Source organism: Perissodus microlepis, chromosome 4, assembly GCF_051167445.1.
Source record: "Perissodus microlepis isolate ML-2025 ecotype Zambia chromosome 4, ASM5116744v1, whole genome shotgun sequence".
Lineage (NCBI taxonomy): Eukaryota > Metazoa > Chordata > Actinopteri > Cichliformes > Cichlidae > Perissodus > Perissodus microlepis.
In genome coordinates this window covers 15,847,826-15,872,122 of record NC_140464.1, presented here as the reverse complement: position 1 = coordinate 15,872,122, position 24,297 = coordinate 15,847,826, and the positions used below count along the sequence as shown (strand labels likewise).

The 24,297-nt window shown below is 41.2% G+C and overlaps 1 protein-coding gene across 2 annotated transcripts; it reads right to left on the bottom strand.

Annotated features, from left to right (window-relative positions):
* Window positions 1-747: 747 nt before the first annotated feature.
* On the bottom strand, window positions 748-24,293 carry ern1 (endoplasmic reticulum to nucleus signaling 1). Of its 2 annotated transcripts, XM_084926058.1 has the most exons (22): window positions 24,019-24,293; window positions 16,771-16,891; window positions 14,229-14,262; window positions 14,022-14,094; window positions 13,751-13,823; window positions 12,643-12,765; window positions 11,296-11,397; window positions 10,940-11,201; window positions 9,404-9,482; window positions 8,900-9,059; window positions 8,408-8,523; window positions 8,099-8,293; window positions 7,257-7,521; window positions 7,072-7,162; window positions 6,788-6,977; window positions 6,437-6,536; window positions 6,124-6,323; window positions 5,609-5,756; window positions 4,989-5,116; window positions 2,828-2,951; window positions 2,215-2,282; window positions 748-2,124 (listed from the first exon to the last, which is right to left on the bottom strand). In XM_084926058.1, the coding sequence occupies exons 1-22, from the start codon at window positions 24,094-24,096 to the stop codon at window positions 1,588-1,590; spliced, it is 3,267 nt and encodes a 1,088-aa protein (XP_084782184.1). In that variant the 5' UTR covers window positions 24,097-24,293; the 3' UTR covers window positions 748-1,587. The 2 variants fall into 2 exon arrangements, with proteins under 2 accessions (XP_084782184.1, XP_084782185.1); XM_084926059.1 differs by lacking the exons at window positions 13,751-13,823; window positions 14,022-14,094; window positions 14,229-14,262; window positions 16,771-16,891; window positions 24,019-24,293 and adding an exon at window positions 13,532-13,738.
* Window positions 24,294-24,297: the final 4 nt, after the last annotated feature.

Below are 24,297 nucleotides of genomic sequence, written 5' to 3'. Positions count from 1 at the left end.
GAGTACAATGCTGACACTGAAAGCTCAGAAAGCTAAAAGGTGTACATGATTTGATGTTTTTACTGTTTGTTTGTTTTTTTTTGTTTTTTTTTTAAACTCAGGATTCCACTGAATTAGGTAAAAATCAACCATTTGCTATTAATGAAAATTACTGACAGCTCACTATTTGAGTTAATTCTTTGTACCTTTGTTGATGGTAGATTCTATGTCTATGATTACACATTAAAGGATCATAAAAGTAGTGCAGGCCCCATATCTTTGTCATACCTGCAGGTTTGTCTTGTGTTATTTCTGATGGTTAATTCAGAAATTAGGCAAAATCAGGTGAACCTTTCCAGTGGTAGTAGTATAAGCACAGCAACCCAAAATAATATTTACATCTTCTGTACTTTAAGGCCATCAAATCATTCATACCCTGAAGAACGTTTTACATGAAGCATCTTAGAAAGGTAACATCAGGTACTTCTGGCTTTTGTTTCCAACCTTTGAGATACACTATGGACAAAGGTCGTGGGGCACCTACATGTTATTGCTAGTCGTGGAAACTCATGCCATTAAGTTCCTGGCGCACAGTTTTTGTGCTGATAATAATGCCAAAGGAGGTTCAGAGTTAATAGTTTCTGTTGCTAAGTCAGACAACACCAGCTGCCTGAAGCAACAGCAGGTGAAACTGTTAAACTTAGTTTGTAGACAAATATGACAGACCTTACAAAACTGTGGCATGCAGCACACTCAAAACACAAAATATCAGTATAAAAACAATAGAATTTAATGTGCAAGTCATTAACTTCACTTTGACACCCCTGAAAAAGTTATTACACAAGCATTCTGCAGCCTGACTTCCAAACTCCTAATTTGACTCTATAAAGAGGAGGATTACAAAAACCCCACTGTATCCAGACGTCACCCTGAACACCCTTTGGAGGAGCCCACTCTTAATGAGTCAGCTCAATAGTCTTGATTGACAAAAGAGAAGCAGTCTAGCAGCAGCATTAACTGGAATCAAGCACATTTAGCATAGTCAATTTTAAAACATCTGTACACATACAGCACAGTGATATTAAAAAGGGGGGGGGGGGAAGGCACAACGGCCACATCAAGTGATTTATCATCAATGATCCAAATTCTGAACTGGTCTGTACAAAAATATACATACAGTATCTGTGCAGAGAACAGGCTCACCAAGACGTACACAACATTGCACAATAAAACTACCCAAGTGTTCAACAACATCTGGACCCGTTTCCCCACACTGGAGACCAGATACACCTTTTTGGACATGCCGTAATAAAATTAAAAGCTTTCTTCACTCAGTTCGGCTACAATAGAACATCCAGCACCCTGCTGGATTTCTCAGGGTGGCTCGTGGACAGTCTCGTGCTGGGGATCATTTTAATGCAGGTTAGCAGAAGGCACTTAATGCAGGATGCAGCGGCCGCGTCTGGCGGTGAATCCCAGGCGCTGCAGGCCTGGTCCTCACCGACTCACAGCACAGCCACAACCAGGAGTCCAACCTTTCCTTTTGTCTCCCTCACACTTTAAGGCAATGCTCCCATCTGAGCTGGATCCACCTGGCTCTAGTCTAGTTCACACTGGTTTGTTGTCCAGTATAGGAGGATTTGTCAGTGGGGTCACCTCAGGCTGACTGGATTCTCTTTGCCTGAGAGTTGATTCTGAGGTCTGACTGTGTGAGTCAGTCTGTGTGGACGGTGCTGGCTCTGCCGGCTGCACTGTCTGAACCGGGATATGTGACGATACGGGCTCCGGTGCTGATGAGGGCACTGATTCAGCAGCTGCTGTGTGACACACCTGCTCCGGCAGTGACAAATGTGTAGACTCCTGGGGTGGTGAGGAAGCTGTGGATGTGTGTGTTGGCAGGTGTTGAGTGCATGGCTCATTATGTCTTTGCGGCCCATGGTGAGCTAACTGGGCCTGTGTCTTAGCAAGCTGTTCTGCAGAGCAGTAGTAAGGCAGGAATGGTCTCTCAGGCGCGCAGGTCCGCATGGCCAGGTAGGTGTGCATCAGTAGGTGGGGAAAGCGGGAGGTGAAATAGGAGACAAAGTCATCGGGGATGGAGCCGAGAGTCTCCTGGACCTCTGCGGGTAACTCTCGATAATGGTGTTTCTGTTGAAGTAAGGTCAGTCATGAATGTGACGGTGGCAAAACAGGCTCACTTTAGCACAAAGCTGTTTGTTATAAAGGAAAAACTCTTACCTTGTTTCTCATTGCACGCAGGAGGTCTCTGACTGACCCGCCCTTATAGGAGCGAAACTTCCTCAGATCTGCCACACAAGGAAAACTCAGAGCTCAGGCATCGATCATAAAAATGAATTCTAAACACAGAATCAGTACAAAGAAAGTCCTGAAACTAGTGAAGCTATAGCTTGAACTGAGCATGGTTCCAAGTGTCTCTTGTATTTAAAAACATGTAGAAAGGTATGTGTACCATTTCATCTTTATTAAATGTGATGCCTTTATGTTATCTACATCATCTCTGGATTAATCATTAATATCTGTTCCAAATCTTTTGTAAGTCAATAAAAATGAGCGCAGAGTCCATGGAGAATCTGTTGTTGTGATACTGGGTCAAATGGCGCTGTTGACAGGAAGTAGCGTGCTTAATTAACCACATGCTCAAATGTTTTCCTGCAGCAGGATGCTGCATGCAACTGAACATATAGTGAGGCACTTAAACAAGCTGTAAAATGAACTAGTACAAGTGTCACTGTGTAACGTGTAATACTGTCAAGTCTAATTACACACAACAAACAAGAAGAACGTTTTACAAAAAGAGGCTTCAGGAGTTTGTGCACAGTCAGTCTCATACCGGTCTGCAGTGGCACTGTGATGTGCTCTCTCCAGTCACCCTTGACAACAGCCCTCCCCCCTCTCTCCAGCTGTCTCACAATTGGTCCGTCCAGCGGTTCCTTTTCTATCCTGTCACTCACATCCTGAAAACAACCAAAAACAAAAAACACCCGGTGAATATAATATGGCAGGCAGTCTGGAGTGTTGTTCTCAATGACAATATTATTGTATTATTTAAATAAAAAAATGTATTGTAGAAGTTAATATCACAGTAATCAAAAGCACTTGTTTTTAAATTTATACAGAAGCTTATTATTAAAAAGGGAAGCTGAACATACTCTACACCAGGGGTGTCAAACTCAATTGCACAGGGGGCCAAACCTCAAGGCACACTTTAGGTCGCCAGACAAGATAAACATTTATTGAACACACTAAAACAATGTTTTTTTAAACATAAATATGAATAAAAACAGACAGGTATATAATTCCAGAATAAACTTAAAAAAATAAACTTTAACTTTAAATATTTTTATAAAAATATATCCTGTCAAAATTATGCAAGCTAGAAATATGAACATGCTGCCAAAACCAGAAAAAATAAATGAAAACATACACAAGGTTTGAGCCGCATGTAGACGGAGCTGGGCATTGCTTCAGGAATGGAACTAATAAACCCTGCGGGTCATACTTTCCCTCGAGTGTCCCATTAGAATGTAGCTCCATCTGAATCTACACAGGTGCAGTTTCAACTGTAAATTCTCTTTTTGTGCTTCAAAGTCACCAAAGCGCCGTGCGCTCAGTTTATCAGCAAAGTGCGCATTTGGGAACACTGTTGCACTGACTTGGTTCAACATTACTTGGCAACAGGGAAAGTGAGGCAAGTTGCACTGGTGCATTTGTGACAGCTTCACTTGAAATGCCTTCACCGCATCATACATGCCATGTCCATGAACTGAGATTTCCTTGCTGAGCTCCAAAACTATTGAGAATTTTTCCCCAACTCAGCCAACGGACCTCTGTATGATAAGGAATGTCGGCAAACTCTGAATCTATTTCCCACATAAAAGACTGAAATTGACGGTGATTTTTTAGTTTGGATCAAATTTACGGTTTGCATCACGGTGATCATTACATGCTCCATTTTAGGACTTTACCACACAGCCTTCCCTGGTGTATGATGCACTGATATGCTGTTAACTCACCGGTACAGTTCTCCTGCATCTGTACTCGCATCCTGCCGACTAGTCCACTTTTTTTTCACCACACAACACCGGCACTCCATCTTTTGTAAGTCCAACAAGTTTGTTCCAGGGCAGTTTCATGTCGGTTACACACTGACATACGTCTCTGCTCAGGCTCACATTTGCCAAAATCTGCGTTTTGTCTGGACACAAGACGTCGCACACCTTCATCATGCAGCTCTTCAGAGTGGTACCGCGCTGATTTGGCTTTTTCCTCTGCTACAATAAAACTTGCTTTCACAACAGCTTCACTTTGTGATTTTGCTCTGGTGACAAACGACTGCTGAAATGTCAGATTCTTCTTTAGCTCTTCTACTTTCTGTAGTTTCTGCATTTAGGTTTTTCAGCTTATCCTGATGTTTTGTCTCGTAGTGCCGTCTTAAATTAAATTTCTTAATTACAGCCACATTAGCTCCACTAATAAGACACACGGGTTTACCGGCAATGTCTGTAAACATATATTCAGCCTCCCACCGGTGCTGAAAGGCTCTGTTTTCAGAATCAACTTTACTCTCCACCATTGTGAGCGGCTAGCTTCGCAATAACAGAAGTTTGACTTGATTGACGCGGGAATGTTCCCAGCTAGCCTAGCGTTCAGCAAGGAGGCTGCAGCGCTGCATTATGGGATCTGTAGTTTGGGTGTTATTAGCGCCTTATATCGCTGGGCCATGCATAACAATAATAATAACTCTATATAAAATGATCTCGCGGGCCGGATATAAATGTCCGCCGGGACAGATGTGGCCCGCGGGCCTTGAGTTTGACACATGTGCTCTACACCATTTAGAACATTTTAAGGAAGTTCAGGGTCTATACACAGACTAGTCTGCAGTACCACTGTATACTGGCAAGGTTTACACCACATCAGGAACAGTGTCAGAGGAGTCGTTTTTACAACATGCAGTGAAATTTACCAGGTAGGGTAAAAATAAGAGTAACCTGAAAGAACTGCAGCTCCTTCTCCAGGCTCCAGAAGAAAGGGTGCTTAAGAACGCTTTCAGCCGAAGGCCTCCGGTGGGGATCCATGCTCAGCATCTGCTCTATTAGATCTCTGGCTACAATGTCACCTGGCAAGACATAAACATAGCAGTTCTGACAATGTGCCACACCTCTTAACACATACAATTACAAAGACACACACACACACACAAAACAAAAAAACAACAACAACTCTTTTCAAAGACACTTATGTGGCTTAAATATTGCATCTTTTGCTCCTCTTTCTAACTTTCTGTTTTGTCCAAAATTTGAATATGAATCTCCTTAAACGTGTAATTCTTTTTACTTTCAGTGATGTTTCGGCTATGTTGTCAAGTTTGTATCCGTTTGTTTTTTCTCGTCCGAATGAACCAGTTCTTGTCTGCGGGTCTGAAGTCCATCAGGATGTGCTGTTTAAAGAAACCTTTCCATGACTGAGAGGACTATGTGGACACACTGGGAAAATCTTCAAAGGTTTAAATTATTTTGCCTTAAAATGAGAAACCCCAAAGTCCTCAAACAACACAATCATCTGACTTAACCTGCATTACTTTTACCAAAACCAGAAGCTGAATCCTCACCATGTTTGTCATTCTGCAGATGGTCCAGGCTGTACGAGCCCAGTAGGATATTTGCTTGCCTCTGCAGTGATTTGCCAAAAGGGTGGCTTCCCTGGGACACAACGTAGTAGAAGACACAACCAGCAGAGAAGATATCAACTGCGCAGGTCTACAAGGGACAGAGAGGAAGAAAAGAGGAGGTCACAGCTGTGTATATAATGAAACAGAACCATAACCACCAACATCATCATCATCAACAACAAGGTTTCTTCTGTTTACACAAATTATCCAGCATGTAGGCTAACACCAATTTAAAAGCATTGTTGCAACATATATATTAGTATTATTGTTATTAATCCTGGATTGGGTTCTACAATCCTTTGAAATTTTTTTCATCTTACTCTCAAAAGCATCCACTTCAAATATCAAGTATTAGCTAAACTTGCATCGGTTGGAAGTTTTATTTCCTCAATAGAGACAGTAAGAGTTGACCTTGCAGTAATAATTACAGAGCTGCAGAACTACCACCAACTCACCGGGTTGTCTTTGCAGTCCTCGCTGAGGACCTCTGGAGCGATCCAGCCTTCAGTGCCGGGCACCCCAGACCTCCTACTGAAACTGTGGCGGCCCACTGCGAGCTTCTTACACAGGCCGAAGTCTGAAATCATGGCGCGGACCCGACCATGTGCATTGGGCATGGACACTAGAATATTGTGAGGTTTCAGGTCTCTGTGGACTGAAGAAAAAATACAAGGACAAAAAGAAAAAGACAGAAAGAGTTGTTTAGGCACACAAAAAACTTAATGACAATGAAAACAGGAACACTATTTTGTATTCAGTGACGGATACCAATGTTGAGGGAGTGCAGATGGGCCAGTCCAGACATGGTCTGCTGGAGAAGCATAACAGGCTCAAGTCCATGACGATTGAAATCCTTTCGTTCCACATACTAGAGAGATGAAGGACAGCCATTAGCACAATCAAAGACTTATAAGAGTTTTGTGAAAAGTTGACACTTTTTGCGACATTATTTTTAACATAGGAAGTCCTTTATTGTACTTGTTGTGAGAAAGTGACAATGAAAACCATCATGTGCTAGACTTAAATTCAGACAACTACATGCAAATGACACAGGAGTAAGGCACTTTTAAGGAAACCTAAAATCAGCTTCTCCATACTCCCAAAAAAGTCAGTGATTACCTCCTGAAGGGAGGCAGCGCACAGCTCAATGGCGATGTACTGGAACTGACGGTCCCTCTCCGTGCAGAAGTAGCGGATGACGTTTGGATGCTCATCAGACTCCCTCAGCAGCTGAACTTCTCGGTCTGCAAAGCTGAAGCACTCTGGGAGAATCCTCTTCACTGCAACTGGACGGTTGTCAAACTGACCCCTAGTGGAGAAATGGTAAAAATACAACATTGGTCATCAGCATTTTACAGTTTAAAAAACCACCACTGTGAATAACCACTAGCTGGTTAACTTACTTGTACACAATAGTCCCCTCAGCACCATGTCCCAGGACCTCTTTGGGATGGAAAGTTATGTTCCCCACTCTGACAACACTGGAGTCTGCCTCTGATAATACAAATGTTGGTCAGTGAAAGCTAGATTAAACCATTAAAGTGCTGAACAAGCCTAAAGAGTGTGGCTGCAATTTTCCAGTCGTTACCTCCATCTTCGTGCTCATTGGCTGAGCTCCCCAGCTCAGACACAGACAAGTTGGAGTGGTTGGAGGCACGAGGGGTGACATTGGGGCTGCTGTGGTCTGAGCATTCGGAGCGAGTGCGTGCCACCTCCAGGTAGTCGCTCTCTAGAGTCAAACCCATGCCTACTTCTGCAGGTGGAAAAGGCTGCTGCCTCTGCAGCATCTCCAACCTCTCCTCCATCTGTCTCTGGAACTCCTGGTGCTGCAGCTGCTGCTGCTTGTGCATACTCTGTTATAAGACAAATAATGTGTTAACGCTCTATGTCAACTGATTAGTAGCTGTGAGTGATGTGAACACAGCAGTTAAGTGTAAATGTGTGTTGTCACCTAGCAACTATTTTAGGTGACAATAACTGTTCATTCTGGTTTTGAACCCAGGGTGAAAAGCAATTTAGTAGCAATCTGGAGATTAACAAATTCTCTAAAATCATCTATAATATTTCTCAGAAATTAATGTTTGAAAAGCCAGTGCACAATTTTAGAAGTTCTGAGAGATGCAAAAGCTAAAATTTAATTTTTAAAAGTGTGATCATACCCAAAAAACAAACTGATCAGGCTCCATTTCCTTTATTCTATAACCTCATTTTATATAAAACAGTTAACAGTAGCTCCACTTGAACTAGTTAGAAATGGGAAATATTAATTATGTATTACCATAATTTATTAAAAACTAATACAATGCTTTATCGCTAATCAACTTGAAATACTTTAGGTTTTTCTTCCTACTTCTTTCATAACAGTTTTTTTAAACCTCACAGTTAATCTTAAATGATCAACAGTTCAATGGAAGGCTGTAACTGACTTACTTTGGGGTATGTAATCACAAAGGCAACCCAGCCAGCCAGGAGGAATGTAGAGAAGATGATGGTAGCCATGTCTTTAAGCATCGAATCCACCGGGGCCTCTGGGCGCACAGCGCGGCCACCAGTCCCAGGTTCTTGGATAGACGTCTCAGGGACAGCTGAAGGGGGCCCATCATCCATACCACTGTCATTAACCTTCTACATGAAGGCAAAGAGACACAAAAATTAGGAAAAAGGCAGAAAAGCAAGAGTACATTTATTACAACTCTGCATAAAACCTTAAAATAACTAATGGGTGACACACTGACAAACCTCCTCTACTTTCTTGTCAGTCGTTGGTGGGATGACGTTAGCTTGATGGCGTGGGAAGCTGTCGGGGAATTTTTCAAGAATCTTAGTGTGAGCTTCTGGAGGCGTCTCATGATGACCTGATAAACAAAGAACATTTTTAAAATATCACTACTGTCATCATTATCATTAGGAAACTCATGAACATTCACCTAGAAACCAATTTCAACTGTTATAATTTTCTGCCTGTGTTTCAATGCAAAGAAAAGCCTATAGTGGGTCCACAATGTATCCAGCAGAGGGCAGTGTCGGCTCAAAATCTTCACTGAAAGAACACTGGATCATTTAAGGTCCTGAACTGTGTCAAACCTGTGTGCAAAACCCACCAGCTTACACGCCTTAGCACATAAACAAAAGGTGTGATACCCGCTTCCTGATTGTATCAAGAAAATAAAATAAAACAAGCTAGTAGGTTAGACCTAATATTACTGTCTGGTTTCTATACTGACGTAGTACCTATAAGAAGCAGGTAGTTCCTCATAAAGTTGACCTGGTTCCGCTCACGGAGCGCAGCGTTGAACTTCACGCTGGTGCTGGGTGTGATGACACACTCCTTGTCTTCTTCCGACTCCTGGCTATCCGGGCCCTCCAGCATGGGGAATGTGCTGCCACGAGGCTAAATATACACAAACACAAATACAAACATTTAAGCGAGTCAGAGTAATCAAGCAGATTCCTCATGGGCTTCTTATGTAAGCCCATGAGTACAGTAATGTTACGGAGTCAAGGCCTGTGAGTTAAAATGACCTGAGCTGAGGCAAGCTAAGACAAAACATGGGCATGATGTACCCACACAAGCTTTTTAACATTCCTTCCAAAAAACCACTCACTACAATGAAGACAGATTAAAAAACCCTGACACAGAGAGATCACCTGTTAGGATGGTTGACTGATGTTTTGCTCTGTCATGCACAACTTATGTTTTACTGAAATGAACACAGAAATGCAGCCATCACTCACCACCACAGTAACTCCATCGTGCACCAAGGAGGGAGAAGCATACAGACTGGTCGAGTATTTGCCCACATACAAAGTAGCCCTGGAAAACAAATCGCAGAGTCAAAATAAAGCAATCTAACAACCGAATCTACACACCATGAAAAATTTAAAACCACTTCCAAAAAATAAAAAAAAACAAGTTCCCTGAAATCACCTCTCTATACAGGCGAAACTTTCACAGAGGATCTAGGTACTGAAACCCGTTAAATGTTTTTCATCAGCAGGTGTTGATGCAAGACGTAAAAATATACAAGAGTGCGAAACAAGAGCTGAAACTAGAGGCTTGTAATACAGAATTGGCCTTTAGGTTAGCGAGGAAGCTTCTGGTATACACCTGGGTTTTTAGGGATTTGGAGGCGGGTCACTTGTTTCTTTGGTACGTTAGTTACTCTGCAGATCTAACCGGCTCTGGAGCAAGTTGTGTTTAAGCTAAAAGAACAGTGCATGTAAAATCATTGCCAAACAATTAGTTATCTTTTTAAAAAAAAAAAAAAAAGTAGAAAATAGAACATCATGGTCTAAACCAGGGATGTCAAACTCATTTTACATCAAAGGCCACATACAGAACACTTTGATCTTAAGTGAGCCGGGTCAGTGAAACTCTCCTTTATGTCAGTGTAAAGACGTTACACAACCTGTTAATGCACCAAAGTACTTGAGACAGTGAGACAGTAAACAAGCCTGCATACTATTTGAATTATATTTTTGTATTTCTACTTCACTTGCCCCTAAATGTTTAACATGAGTTTAACAACAGCAGGGTTGCAGCAGAAAGAATGAAGCTGAAAGTATCTAGATCTACTTTTGTCTTAATGATGTCACAGTGATACGGCAGTTATTTGTAAACTGCTCATTTTTCAGATGATTTGTTTTTCTTGTGAATAAAGTTCAGCTCAGCCGTTGCAACAGGTTATGTGGGACCAACACTGATACTATGTGGACGTGCTCGCAGCTAGATTTGGAAAACCTGGGTTGACCTCCAGAGTTGATAACCACCGTTGTGTGATTGCCATTTTGCTTTTGGTAAATGATGATGTAAATGGTCTGCATTTACGTAACACTTTTAGTCTAACAAAGCCCCATAAAAGTCTTTTTAACTAAGCACATTTACATGCTGGTAACAAATTAGGGCAAGCTGGAGATCCAACACCCAGTTCTTTGATTAGTGGACAGTTGCACTTCTGGGTATGTTTAAATTGCTTCATAGTACAGGCCTCGGGCCTTCTGGCAGCCACTTAGATATTGCATGTCTCGACTCAAACAGTACGCAATCAAAGGCTGGATAAATAAAAGTATATTTTGATTCCACCCTCTTAGTGTGATTCACACAAAATGCTGAAACATGCCTGAGAGAACTCTTAGCCAATGCTTGTTTCCAGAAACTGAATGAATCAGTTTGGCTGGCTCTAACAATATTCAGAAAGAAACTATTCTGACCTCCAGGAAGCAGCATGCAATATCCACTTTAGCAGTGAAGCACGCAAAAGCATAATTTACATGAATTTGTTCTTGGGCTTCTTCTCCTTAGGAAAGGGGTATTTCCACTGCGTGATGCGGCCGACCTCTCCAGACATGAAAGTGAGGTAACGTAGGGTCTCCACGGCCACGTTAGTATGGGCCACTTTGCGGAGGCCCTCGCGCTGCCAGATATACATGGCCACCACCGGAGAGTTATAGTTCTGGACCCACTGGACATCTCCAGAGTCGCTGTCCACGGTCACCACAAGGCCGTCACCATTGGACACAAAATGAGCCATCTCTGAGGAAGACAAAAAAAGAAAAAAGCAGACATGTTATTGTCAGTCTGTTGGAAACTAAAGCTATAAAACAAACAGACATTCCAAGGATCTTACTGTATTTGGTGTCATCGTCAGGGAGGGTGGAGGCGTAGTCGGAGTAGGTGGCATTCCAGCGCAGCTCTCTGCTCTTGGTGTCATACATGGTGATGGTATACTCTAACAGAGAAATGAACAGCAGGGATATGTTCACAAAAGGAAGACATTTTTGTGCTTATACAAACTCGCCAAGTGCTCTGTGGTGTAGTGGTTTGCACATTTGCTTAACAAGGAAAAGATGCCTGGTTTGATCCGGAAGAAAATATTCACAAATCAAATATGCTAAGCTGCCTGCTGTGATGACCACTTTTGACAGGGATGCAGTTTAAAGTATTTTACAGATTTCTTAAGTAACCTACAAAAAGCCTTTAGTATCAATTTCAGGTAGTAAGAAAGATGTAAAGCGGTGTTCAACTTCCTCTGCAACAATGGGAATGTAAAGAAAGAAAAGTCAGCTTATATGCTATGTTTACAAATTAAGTTTTGACCTCACACCATGTTCAGGATTAATGGCAGTTATCAAAATCGCACACACTGAGATGCCTAGATGTTCTCCAGGTTTAGCTAGAGGTGGTGACTGGGGGGAGGGAGGTGTGGGCTTCTCTGCTTAGGTTGCTACCCCCACAACCAAGTCCTAGATAAGTAGGAGATGATGGATGGGTGGATGAGATTTGCAGGACTCTAGTTCCTTGTCTGCAGTTATAGTTAGAGCTAAAGCTTTCATGCTCCTGCAAATGTGCCCGTCTGTGTATAAAATTAAGATGGAGGGGAGAGAGGGGGTTTTCACACACCCCCAGACGTACTAATTTGCACTCCTCCAGCTTGGATTGGGGTGGAATAGAGCAGGGAGAAACAGCACAGCTCACCAGGAATGGGAGAACTGCATGAAAAGCATAGACAGTGACTGCAGTGACACTTTTCATTGTTATTAACACTGTTTCACATCAGCTTTTTTTATGTTGTAACTTTACTCTTCTCAGCCTGCTGGCTCACAGACCAACAACAGTACAAGCAAAGAGTGGCCCACAGACAGGTTGTACTACATATTTTGCGCACTGCACCCATCTGACAACAGAGCTCACTGTCGGCAGACAAGCACTAAACTGCCTACCTCTGCTGGACCATAACATCCTGTTTAACCCAGACATTAAAGTCTGCAAGGGCAGATCAGGGGATAGCACTCTTTCAGGCGAGGTTGGAGATTGGATGAGTAAGAGGCAAACAATGGTTTGCAAACCGTCTGGGCTTACCAGAGTATGCAAGACAAATAAACTTAGTTGATTAAAATCAACAACTGAACAGGATGAACCGCAGAGACTATTGTTGTGTCAGTTAACCGTGTTGCTGGGTTGGTTTTGCTTTTACCTGTGCGTCCCAGATAGAGAAGAGATGAAGAGGGGCAGAACATCTCAGCAAAGGATGAGGTCAGGGTTTGCTGTTTCTCACCAGTCAACAGATCCACCACATACCACAAGTCCTGCTTTTTACCTGTGTGTGAGCACATAACACAATTACTTACCAAGATTTCAACATTCAAACTGCTCCTTGCAAAAGCGATTTCACAATCATGTCCTACAAACCTGTTGTTGCATTTCATATTTACATATTCATAGGCGGGGTTTTATGTATCCAATCGTGACACTTTAATTCTCACTATTGCTTTATTTTACTACCACTGTGTGTGTCCGTCTTCAAAGAGGGCACCTTCTCATGAGGCTTTTCCAATTTTACTTCCTACTCTTCGTTTTGTCACACGGAAACAAAGGTGTAGCAGGAGAGAGTGCAAAACATCTAACGTATATTTGCCTCATGTAAAGAAAACTGGCCAAGGAAAACAATATGGATTTAAAGATTGACAGAATGGGTGTTACCCATTCTGTAATTCAATAAGCAGCTTACGGACTCCTTGCCTCGCCTACTTTGTCAATGCAGGGTGTAGAAGCAATGCCAGTTGTTGCTAGTTATAGATCAATACAAAAGCCATAAAACAGAAAATGGCTTGATTGATTGACAGAAAGCAGACAAAGAGGGACGGTTGTTTGGCCCTGATAACTGCAAAATCTACTTTGCAAAAAATTCATACATGAACAAATTTAAGTAGTGAGAATTTGTAACACTCATCAGCTCCAATATGCTTTTTCTAGCTCCAGTGTCAGTTAAATGAAAGCAAATACTTCACTGATAATGACCACAGGGAGGCAAATGGCAGCCGCTTCTCTTTTAACAATGACACATAGTAACCACAGCAGATTACCTTTTCTGTGCCAACTGTTGCAAATTCAAAAGAGCAGAGGCAACGACAGCAGGCTGAGTGGAAAAGAAAACCACTGTGATATATTCTGTTGAGGCCAGAACATCACCAGCTCAGCTAGACAAGGTGATACACAGGACATGGACTGCACACAGCCACGAGAATAAAACACTGAGCTTAATCAAAAGTGTCCTAATCATTTTATTTATGAATGCACCTTACCCATGTAAAGGACTCCATCAGAACTGCGACAGGGAGAAGCTTGGACCAACTCAGGGATGGTGAAGGGTAATTTCTGTTTAAGGAAAATGAATGAACAATAGAAAACAATATTAATCTGCAATCCTAAAATAATATATGGAATCTATGCATCCCCACAACTGCAAGTTAAAATGAGAGAGTATTACTTTTAGATACTTTTTCCCCCGAACAGAGAAGTAAGAAGTAAAGAGGGGGGGAGATTATAGTGTGTGATAAGTTTGTTTCCTCTTACTGTGAGGCCTTCGTTGTTCTTCCCGCCTAGAGAGTACAGGCTGCCATCATTTGGGTCAGGCAGAAAGGCCGGCCTGGTGCAAAGAAGAAAAACGGCATCAGGATCATGGCTCAAGATGAGCTCAACAGATTGCCACGATTATTTGCATCCATCTTTTGACAGTTAAACACAATACACAAGGATGCGTGTGAACACAAAGATACTTACTCTGCTACATGCGTGGGGACCTGAAGAACTGGATCTGCGAAGCGAGACCAGAAGATGCTAGTCAGGAGTGACAGGAATATCAACCAACAATGAAAAGCACTGCCAGGAGCAGTTGAGTAAGAGGATGACATTAAAATCGCAGAGGACACACAGTCCAAATGAACATGGATTCCCCCGTGGCAAACATCAAAGGCAAACAGTCATGTCAACAAACAGCTTTCACTGAATAAATCAAACAAGTAAACACCAACTGTTAAGGCACAAAATGTGATTGTTTTGTTGGAAATAATTACAACTGTGATAATTTCCTCAGCTCATCCTGCAAACAGAATCTTTTTTTTACTCCTGCCCTGCTAAGGAAACAGAGGCATTAAGAAGCTTTCAGGGCATTTCCCACCTGAAATTCTGCCAGTTTAGTAAATATTTCAAGCTCTTTGTATTACTACTAATGCAATCATTTGGACTATCTGGTGGAAAGCTGTTTAGTAGAGGTGAAAATTAGTTTCATATGAACATGAAACAGAAGCATTCATATCATTTAATCTGACAAAAACACAAATTGATGGTTCATTTTCAAAGAAACATTACTGCTGTCATCATTTCAGTTACTTTCGCATCACATCTTATTTTCCTTCCATGTCACACAAACAAACAAGAAGTTCCCTAAAAGAAGGGAAAATCCCTTTAAAAAAAAAGAGAAAACACTAATACAGCCAGCCACTACAACGACTTTTAAAATACCAGTGTGCTTCCTTGACACACAACAGTCAAAATGTGAAGCCTCCATCTAAACAGGTTAAACACACACCTCCCTTACACTGTGAACATACAGGGTGTGGAACAGGTGGAGTTGATCTCTGTGGAAGCACCCAAAGGGGTCAACAATAGCAGGGTGTAAGCACAGATTATATGGAGGTGCTAAAGAACAGTACGAGCATTCATTCAATGTGGTTACAGAGGGTGTGGAGAAAACAATTTATTTTTCTGTGCTACATACAAGGATGTTACCCCCTGACCGGCTTTAATACAAGTATATGTTTACAAAGCCAACACGGAGTAATAAGCAAACAGTAAGGGGACATGTGCACATGCAAGCATGTGGCTTGACTTGTACTGCCTTGGTCTAGATAAAAGACTCCTGCCTCCTTTTCGTTATGCAGGATTACAGTTGCCTGACAGACGCACAACAACAGGTGTGTGCAAAGCCTGGAACAAAACTGGTTACATTTATATTCAGTAGTTGTTCCAGAAAAACAGATGATGCGGAGGAGGCAGCTTCTGCCTCTCATTATTAATGGGGTAGCAGACAGACTTACAGGCCCACATCTCTACTTTTACCAATCTTAAAAATGTCAGAAAAGTATCAGAAATGTATGTAGAAAACAGGGAAACTTTCTCACGTATTATGTCTCTTGAATGTTTTCCAATTATCCCTTCGTGTATCTTATCTACTACAACTCCCAAACATACAGTTCCTACATTAACATGGTAATCACTGCACACGGTGCATGTGCAGTACGGCAACGTTGCTTACCCCAGCCCACTCAGACCTTGATTACAGGCTATATTTTCCCCTCTCTCAGTTAATAATTAACCAGTTTTCATGCATAATGGAGCCTTTCAAACGACTCTCTTCAAGTAGGGACTGAAAATAGGATTCAAGCCTAGAAAACACCACCTGTCAATAACTATTCTGACAATATAATTCATAGGTATAGATGTCTTTTAACTGCTTTTAGTTTGTTCACATGGTTACAGTCATTACCAGTATAAATAAGCCCTAGACAGCATTACACCATTTTAATAAACTGGGTTTAAATATTGCCTAATATTCAATGTGATGTTACAATTAAATCCTAGTGTTACAATTAAATCCTAGTGTTAATATGTTGACAAAGTGCACAACCTTGCATTCATAAAAGAAGGAAAGAAAACATAAGGAGTACTGCAAATCAACAGGCCAGTTTAACAAGAAAGCCAAGTATTATCTATGAAGTGTGCAATTCATGGATATTATGTTTTTTGTCCCATCTTCCTCCCCCCACCCTCAAGCAGTCCTGGCAGATTGCTGCCTATCCCTGTGGTTTCTTCCTGCTAAAAGGGGTTTTTCCTTCCCACTGTTGCCAAGTGTTGGCATAAAAGGTGGTCATTTGATTGTTGGGGCTCTCCAATATTACAGAGTCTTTTACCCTACAATATTTAAGTGCCTTGAGGCGACTGCTGTTGTGATTCGCTATATAAATAAATAAAATTAAACTGAAACAAAATGACAAGAATAGTTGTCTGTAGCTCATTCTTTTTAAATTCTTTTATTAAGTTTATGTCTTATTGTTGTTTTCTAAAACAGCTTACATGACATAAATAAAATGAGCTTGAGGCACCTCTCTGACACTTTCTTTATTCTTTTTCAAAAGCAGCAGGATACATTGTTTTTCCTGTGGCTGCTTGGAAAAAAAAACCAAAAAACCCAGGGCTTTAATGGGGCTGAACAGAGAAAAACACAAACAAAGACCTAAACCTGACTCCAGTCCTCTCCTCTTACCTTCTTTTAGAGTCCATTTAATAGAGCCTGATTTCTTGCTAACAGCATGCAGGTTTCCATCCAGGGTGGACACAAAGAGCAGGCTTTCAGGAAGCGACACTGTGCTGCCACTGCAAAGCCCCTACAAAGAGCACAAACACAAACAGCTCTTAATACAACAAGTTATGTATGGTTGATGCAAATAAAAATGATCATATTTGCAAAGTTAAAAAAAATAAATAAATAAAATAATCATAATCAGACACTGGGAAAGAACTGCAATCTCATTTGCAGTCAGACACTGGTTATCTGCACAGACGGCTGAAGCAAACGTTAGGAAAATGTTGAAATTGTTTACACTGCAAGACGAAGGCATCAGACGGAAGAAAATGTTACACCTTCAAAAAGATGCTTTCATCATCACCCTGCAATAACTAGCCTTTGCTAGAACTTGCATGGCAGTCATTTGCCCCAGGGAGTTTGCCACCCTTATAAAAACCAATGAACTTCAAATCAATACAGCAGAAGACGCAATAAGAAAGAAGCTGACAGGGTGGATGACAGGGGGAAGGTTACTGGATAAGCCCATATGGCTTTTTCATGCATTTACATTGGTCCCACGTGGAGCCTAGGAAACTTTGCAGGCCAGTTTCACAAGCATGTGGTCTGTGGGCTACAACTGTTTGTGCTGTTGGTCCTTCAGCCAGTCGCAAAGATAAAACATACAAACAGCTAAAGAGAAAACGGGTGTTACAAATAATAGAAAGTTTGCTCTGCACCCAAAGCCTGTGTTTTTAATGCAGTTTTTGATTATTTTTTTTTGGTTGTGGCGCGTTCCAAGAAAAAAGTCTGAAGTCAGAATTTCCGAGTTCCCAGTCAAAGTTTGAATCTAGAAAGCCCCCTGAACTGATTTTCCGCTTGGAAAGTCGAAGAAGCCCCCAGAAACCCTGAGCTAACAATCCAACATGGCAATCCTGAACTTAAAACTGTAAAACTTTAAATCAGTACTGTTCTGTATTTGTGACTCATTAAATAAGCCATATACAGAGCACTGGCCAGGCTGTAGTGGTGTTTCAGCGCAACAGAACAAGGTTTATACTGTATTGCGATCAATACCTGAATACCTTTGCCTTGATAAAAAAAAAAAAAAAGCCTACAAGAAATCGTGTTTTTGTTTTTCCCACACTTTCTGGAATGCACTAACCCATGAGTGCAGTCATTCCCAAGTTCTGAGATAACCGGAACGTAGCATTATTCACAACGAACCCCAAGGCCGCTGGCTTTTCTGTTCCGGCCAACTTTTTAACCATACCACAGGATGCGCCATGAGTTTTTGAATGCAAACACAGTACCGCAATCTTACTCTTAATGCCCAATCAAGTCTTTAAGAGTGGCAGCAACACTTTTCTAGAACCAATTCATAGATTTCATAATTCATCAAGGACAGAATGATAGAATATCTTAACAAAAAAAACGAATAAATAAAAACATTTTTCTTGCCATTCAATCTTTACCACCACAGCCAAAGTTACTTAGTGAAAAGGTTATCAAACTGGGCCTTTGGCTGAGTTAATCTACTGTCATGCTGCCACGAAGTATGCAACTCGACTTTAGACTACATTTTGTCTGCTTTGCATGAGAAATGAAAACGGACCATTTGTCTAGAAATGATGAGGTTTGAAGCTTGTCTACTGATTGTGGAAGCTGAAGTGCTCGTCAGCCAGACAAAAACTGCCAGAACTTATCAGTCAGAGCTGTGTGTGGGTTGGTGAGTCAGTTAGGGTGGAATCTTACTTTATAGTACTATTTAAAAACACAAAATGTCTGATGTCAAACATACAGACTCCCGTCTTTCTGTCGAACTGATCTCCCAGTGCTGTATTGTGCACACTACAGGATGCGGTACCAGAGGTCAGTGCCCACTGGCTGAGGAGGCGCAGAAAGATGGTGACTGTAAGTGGTCGGGCTGTGTGCACTCAGAAAGCTGTGGCTGGATAGAGCTGCATGTCACACTCACACTGATGATGGGTCATCGCTGCCTGATATCATACAGAACTGTTAACTCACCACCTATGCAGCTATTTTTATCTGTATAACCTCTATCAGCAGAAGCTCAGCTTTTCTTTCAGTTTTTTTTTTTCTAAATAAACGTTATATACCATAATCCCAGATAAAATGAAAGCTAGAGGTAAGCCAAGCCTCCAAGAGCACAAAGGGAATCGTAAATTGACTTCAGGGTTTTTTTTTGGTTACTCTACTTGAAAACAGATTTCGCAATGGATTAACTCAGAAGAGTGCTTCAACATCCCGCTGCACAGATGACTAGTAGGCTGACGAGCCATACGGGCACCTAATCCTTTCACAACCTTTTTCTCCTACTCAGAAATATGTGGCACAAGAACAGACATGGGTTCAGCACATGAAAGAAATAGCCAGTATACAGGGAGGAGATAAACTGGTACATACAAAGAGAAAATAAAGAGAAAGTAAAATGAAAGACTGCGCAGGAAAAACAACTGAACCCACAAAACCCATAACAGTGGCAAAGCAATCCAGCCCCATGACTTGGCTTATGCCAGAATTAACAACACTGTGGGTGAAGAGTGCTCCAGTCACCCACTAAGGAATGCTAGAAACTCCACTCTTGATAACCAAGTCGTGGGCATCTTTCAGTTTCTGGCAGGAAAAAACTCCAGTGGACGTGCTTGCCTCCCCACAGAAAAATGCACAAACCCAACCTGATCAGTCCTTCTACCGTGATCATTTGATGAGATAGATAGATAAATAAATGAATATATATATATATATATATATATATATATATATATATATATATATATATATATATATATATATATATATATATATATATATATATATATATATATAAACAGCAGTGTATCCAACAGTTTATTAACAGTTAACACCTCTGTATTGGTCTGTAATTACATCTCTAAAACCACTACTTGATTATGACACTGTTTTCAGGTTTCCGTGTGCTTCAAATATTATTAATACAGTTAAACAGCTAATAACAATGTTACCCAAGACTTACTTTAACTGAAATTATTGCAACATAGAAATGAGAGAAGGACTGACTGTTATATACTGTAAAATGACTGGCAAAGCTGGGAAATGCAGAGGAAACAGCAGATGCTACTCTGGCAGATTACGGGCTGTGGTGTCAGCACTATAAGGCAGTCAGATACAATAGCAGGCCATTACATAGGAATGCATAGTGCAATTTCAGGGTGGTTGAATGTCAGGTTGCTTTGGATTAGTACAGGATCTGACAGACTCTAGGCTGAGAGGGGGTCACCAGATCAACCTTGAGTCTTAACACTTTTCTGTTAATGACGACTACCATAAATATTCTTCAACCCAGGTTTCAAGTGTTGTCTTCGTGTACCAGCACTCAATTAAATTACTTCTACATTTAACAATGATTACCATCTTGCACAGACAAGAGGCTCTCAGATAAGCACCGATAGTGAGAGGGGAGAAACAAAGGAGTGTATTTCCCCACTTTGGAGAGTGAATAGAAAACGTATTACAGGCTACACTAGTGGGAAAGCACCAAATCACAGTTAAACTCCAAATTTTACCATGTTAAAACGCTCACTTCTTTCTTCCTGTGAGTCATTCTGCTCAAAAAATGGGAAGACACTAGCATGCTTTAATAGTCTGTGCAGAAACCAAGGCCAAACAAACCCTGAAAGTTTCACACTATCTACATAAAGAAACTGTGTCCTTCTACATTTGCCTACAAAACCCCTGCTGTAGTCTCACCTATCCTATACAAGCATTTGTGTCAACAATGTGCATCTGTGACAGTTCCCACTGGGTGCCGAACTCATGAGAAAAACCATAACTAATCCAGTTTTAGGCCCCCTGTAACCTTTACCAGCGCTCTTGGTTTTGCAAACAAATAACTCTCCAAACATCTGCTAGCCTCCTAGTCTTGGACGCACACTGATATTCATCAGCTGGTGGATACAGTATTCAGCTTCAGGGACATCTGCTAGACAGCATCTGGCTGCTAGCCATGATTGAGCATGTGAGTTATAAAGCGCTGTATAAGTTAATGGTGAAATATTGGTGCACTCCCTCTCATTTCCTCGTTCGTTTTTCTAAAAGAGAAATATGAAGTTATTGCACAAGAGTGTTACATAATACTACAAGACTGAGGTGAAACCAAAATCTTGGCTTATTCTAAAGATCTTCTTTTCCTTCTGCAATGAGACCCAGCATGGCTTAAAGGCACACAGACCACAATGCTTATGGTATCCCTGTTAGCAGTCACTGAAGTGTCACGGTGCTTCACAGCCTGTTGCTTGCCAGACCAACCTGAACACGGGACTGGCTGTAATTGGCAGCTTTCCAGCTGAGTGTAAACAAAGCACTTTGATAGCACGTTACATGCATCACAACCCTCCGTGTCTGGTAAGATGCTGGAGTACATCACCAACCAACAGACAGGGGTTAAAACATAGTTTGTTTTTGTTCTCATATTCTTTCTGCCAACCCAAGTACAGTGCAACAAGAGGTTAGGAGCAGACTGAGTTATAGTGATAACTATTTCACCTCTCTGTTTGGGTTGATACACACCTCAAATACCTGGCGTATTAAGAGAAAGCATGGCCTGTTCGTTTTAGCGTCATCATGCTCATAATTTAGAGCAGCAGACCATGGAGAGACTATAAAAACATGTGTGCAGATGTAGTCATCTGTTTGGCTGTCTGAGTACAGGCTACTGCGACAGACACAAGTATTTTCCTTTATTATCTGACCTCTCAGGCGATTATGTGATTACAGAGAAGCGCATTAAGGAGCCAAAGAACAATAAAGACTTTATAAAGCAGGGTTGATAAAGACAGTGAAGTATAACAGAAAATTATTTCGCTTCTTTCCCCCTTAAGTAAAAACCCTGAGAGACGCTGTGCTGTGAAGCATGGGCTTTTGGATCACATACATAAGAGGGATGAGGGTTCTGTGAATATAAATTTTAGAAAATAAATAATAATAGAAGAGGAATAATGACATTTGTGAATGGCATTAAGAGTTCACCAGTCAAAAACTACCTCCGTGTGGTAATTAACTTCTTGCTAAATTACCTCTGCCAGTCCTACTGATTAGCTTGTCTGCAGCAATAAGCTGTGTTTGCAGCTTGCTTTTTTGCAGGAAGCAAAAAAAAACAAAACAACAACAACACAGGAACCAAGAAAAGAAAAATTATCACAGATCGGGTTACTTGTTCTGGGAAATGAAGTGCAGCAGCAATGTCAAGTCATTAAAAATATGTGAATTAAGAAGCTCATTTATAGTGATGACAAAACCATCATTATACCAGATATAATATGGCGGTTTAAACATGCTTCCCATCAAGATACATTAAAGTATAACAATGCATGGCAAATCAAAGTACTTTTTCCCTTCCCCATACTACATCTGATAAAATGACAAAAAAGGCTCTAAAGCAGCACAATGAAAATCACCCGACTACAGTCGCATGGGTGACAAAACATCAGACATTAGTGTTTTAGGATTAAGGACAGCCTGGTAATATCTCTAGACATAAAAGTTCTCCTCTGGAGCTGTGTAACAAAGACAGGTCTAAGAAGGTTTGAAGGACCTATGCTCCCCATGCGTTTGCTGCAAAGTGGAATATGTCACATGTTGGCCCACGATCAGGCACGCTCAGTCAAAGTGGAGTCAATCCACTCCTGTGATAAGACAAGAGTAAGATCACAGCCTTTTATCCATTTTCTTTTAAAAACAAACCTTAATCTTGTCTCCATACTGAAAAAATAAGGATGAAAATAAAATGCTGTTCTTGTGAGCAATGGGTAAACTACAACTGAGGACAAAAGTATTAAATATAGTGTTGTTATACACAGCCTACAGAGTGTAAAGTGAGGCATTAGAAAAAACAAAAAGTGCATAAACAAATATTATGTTTTGCTGAAACAGTTAGCAAGCTATTAGTCAGAGACGTCCTTCCCTCAATGGAAATAAAAAAATCAGCTGACCTTAAAAACAGTGACAAGGAAAGAGATATATTCTCTGAAAATATCCAATTTATATCTACCACTCACACACATGTTAGTCAGTATCTATAGATAGCCTATCATCCGTCACCCTCGCTACACCAACAGACCATCTTAACAGGCTAAGAGAGTAACCTGAGACACGATAGGGAATTATAAAGCTAGTTTAATCTCCTGCTTAGCTGAAGTGGTTTAGTATCTGGGTACTGAAGGGTCTCTGCCTCCAGCCTTTTACTATGAGATCTGGCTCATTTACAGGATGTTAGTAATACGGGATAGGTGAGGATGGGATTGGTGTTGGTGGATAATAGGGAGGGTCGCCATAGGGGTTTTGGTCAGAACTAAAAGAATGCCCAGATCCAATTACAGCTTTTCAAAGCTTTTGTGAGAACCATTTCTTTTGCAAAGAAGAAGAAGAAGTTATTTGATACCAATACATCACTAGCACACGTACTAATTCATACATATTCCATCTCTTGCGTGCAGTTACTGAGTGCAGGTGTTTCTGCATGATGGCTTAATTTATGCACAATGTTATCCTTCGAGCTTAAGAAAATCAACAACAAAGGGAGCACATTTTCTGTAGCCACCTCTCATTACCTTGAACTGAGCTTGCAATTGTAATATCTCATCAATGTCTCCAGCGTTTGGAGAATGTTTATTCAAGCCATCACATTGTGGTGCCTGGTTTGTCACCTCTGCAGCTTAAATATACTACAGCGATTACTGATGCTACTGATGTGGATGTGAAGGGACAGGATGTGTGCTGATGCTTGTAAAAGATACTGCGTACTAACTTATCACCAAGCCACAAAAACACTTAAAAATCCTGTTTTTGAAACAAGCAAACGAAGACGTCTAAACATGTAAATACAAAATTTCTCGTTTTCCGCAATAACTCAGATGTTTAACAAAAATGTTAATGTAAACATGTTTGCTTCTTTCGCTTGCGAAGCGGGTCTGAAGCGCTGAAAATGTAAACTTGGTGCCAGTAAAGTTCAATTTTAGAGCTTTTCAGCCAGGTAGCTAACATCTGTGTTAGCTCACTTCTATCATGTTGGGGCAACACGAAGCACACAAACAGAGGCTTCAATGACACAACTTTAGCTCCCTGCGGTGACACCCGTGTAGTGAAAAATATCTGTCCACGTTTTGTTTAAAACTGTATTTTTGCTGTTAGTGTCCTCCAAGTTTAGCTAGCTTAACCAGCTAGCTCTCTTACCTTTTGTGGGAGACCAGCGTAGCAAAGCAGGGCTAAAATGCACCACACCAGGGCCCGACTGCTCACTGTCCAGTCCATATTCTCTGGTCTCAAACCGGGATAGACAGCTGGGGAGGTCCGAGCGGCCGCAGACTACATAGAAACCGCTTTCTGGTGCGCAGACAGGTGTTATAAATAGTTTTGTAAATATTGAAACGTTAAAGGCATCGAGCCAGCCGCACTGGATGCGACGTTAAATGTGCTTCTTCCTGAAATGAAAACCGTGGGGGTTGGACTTTG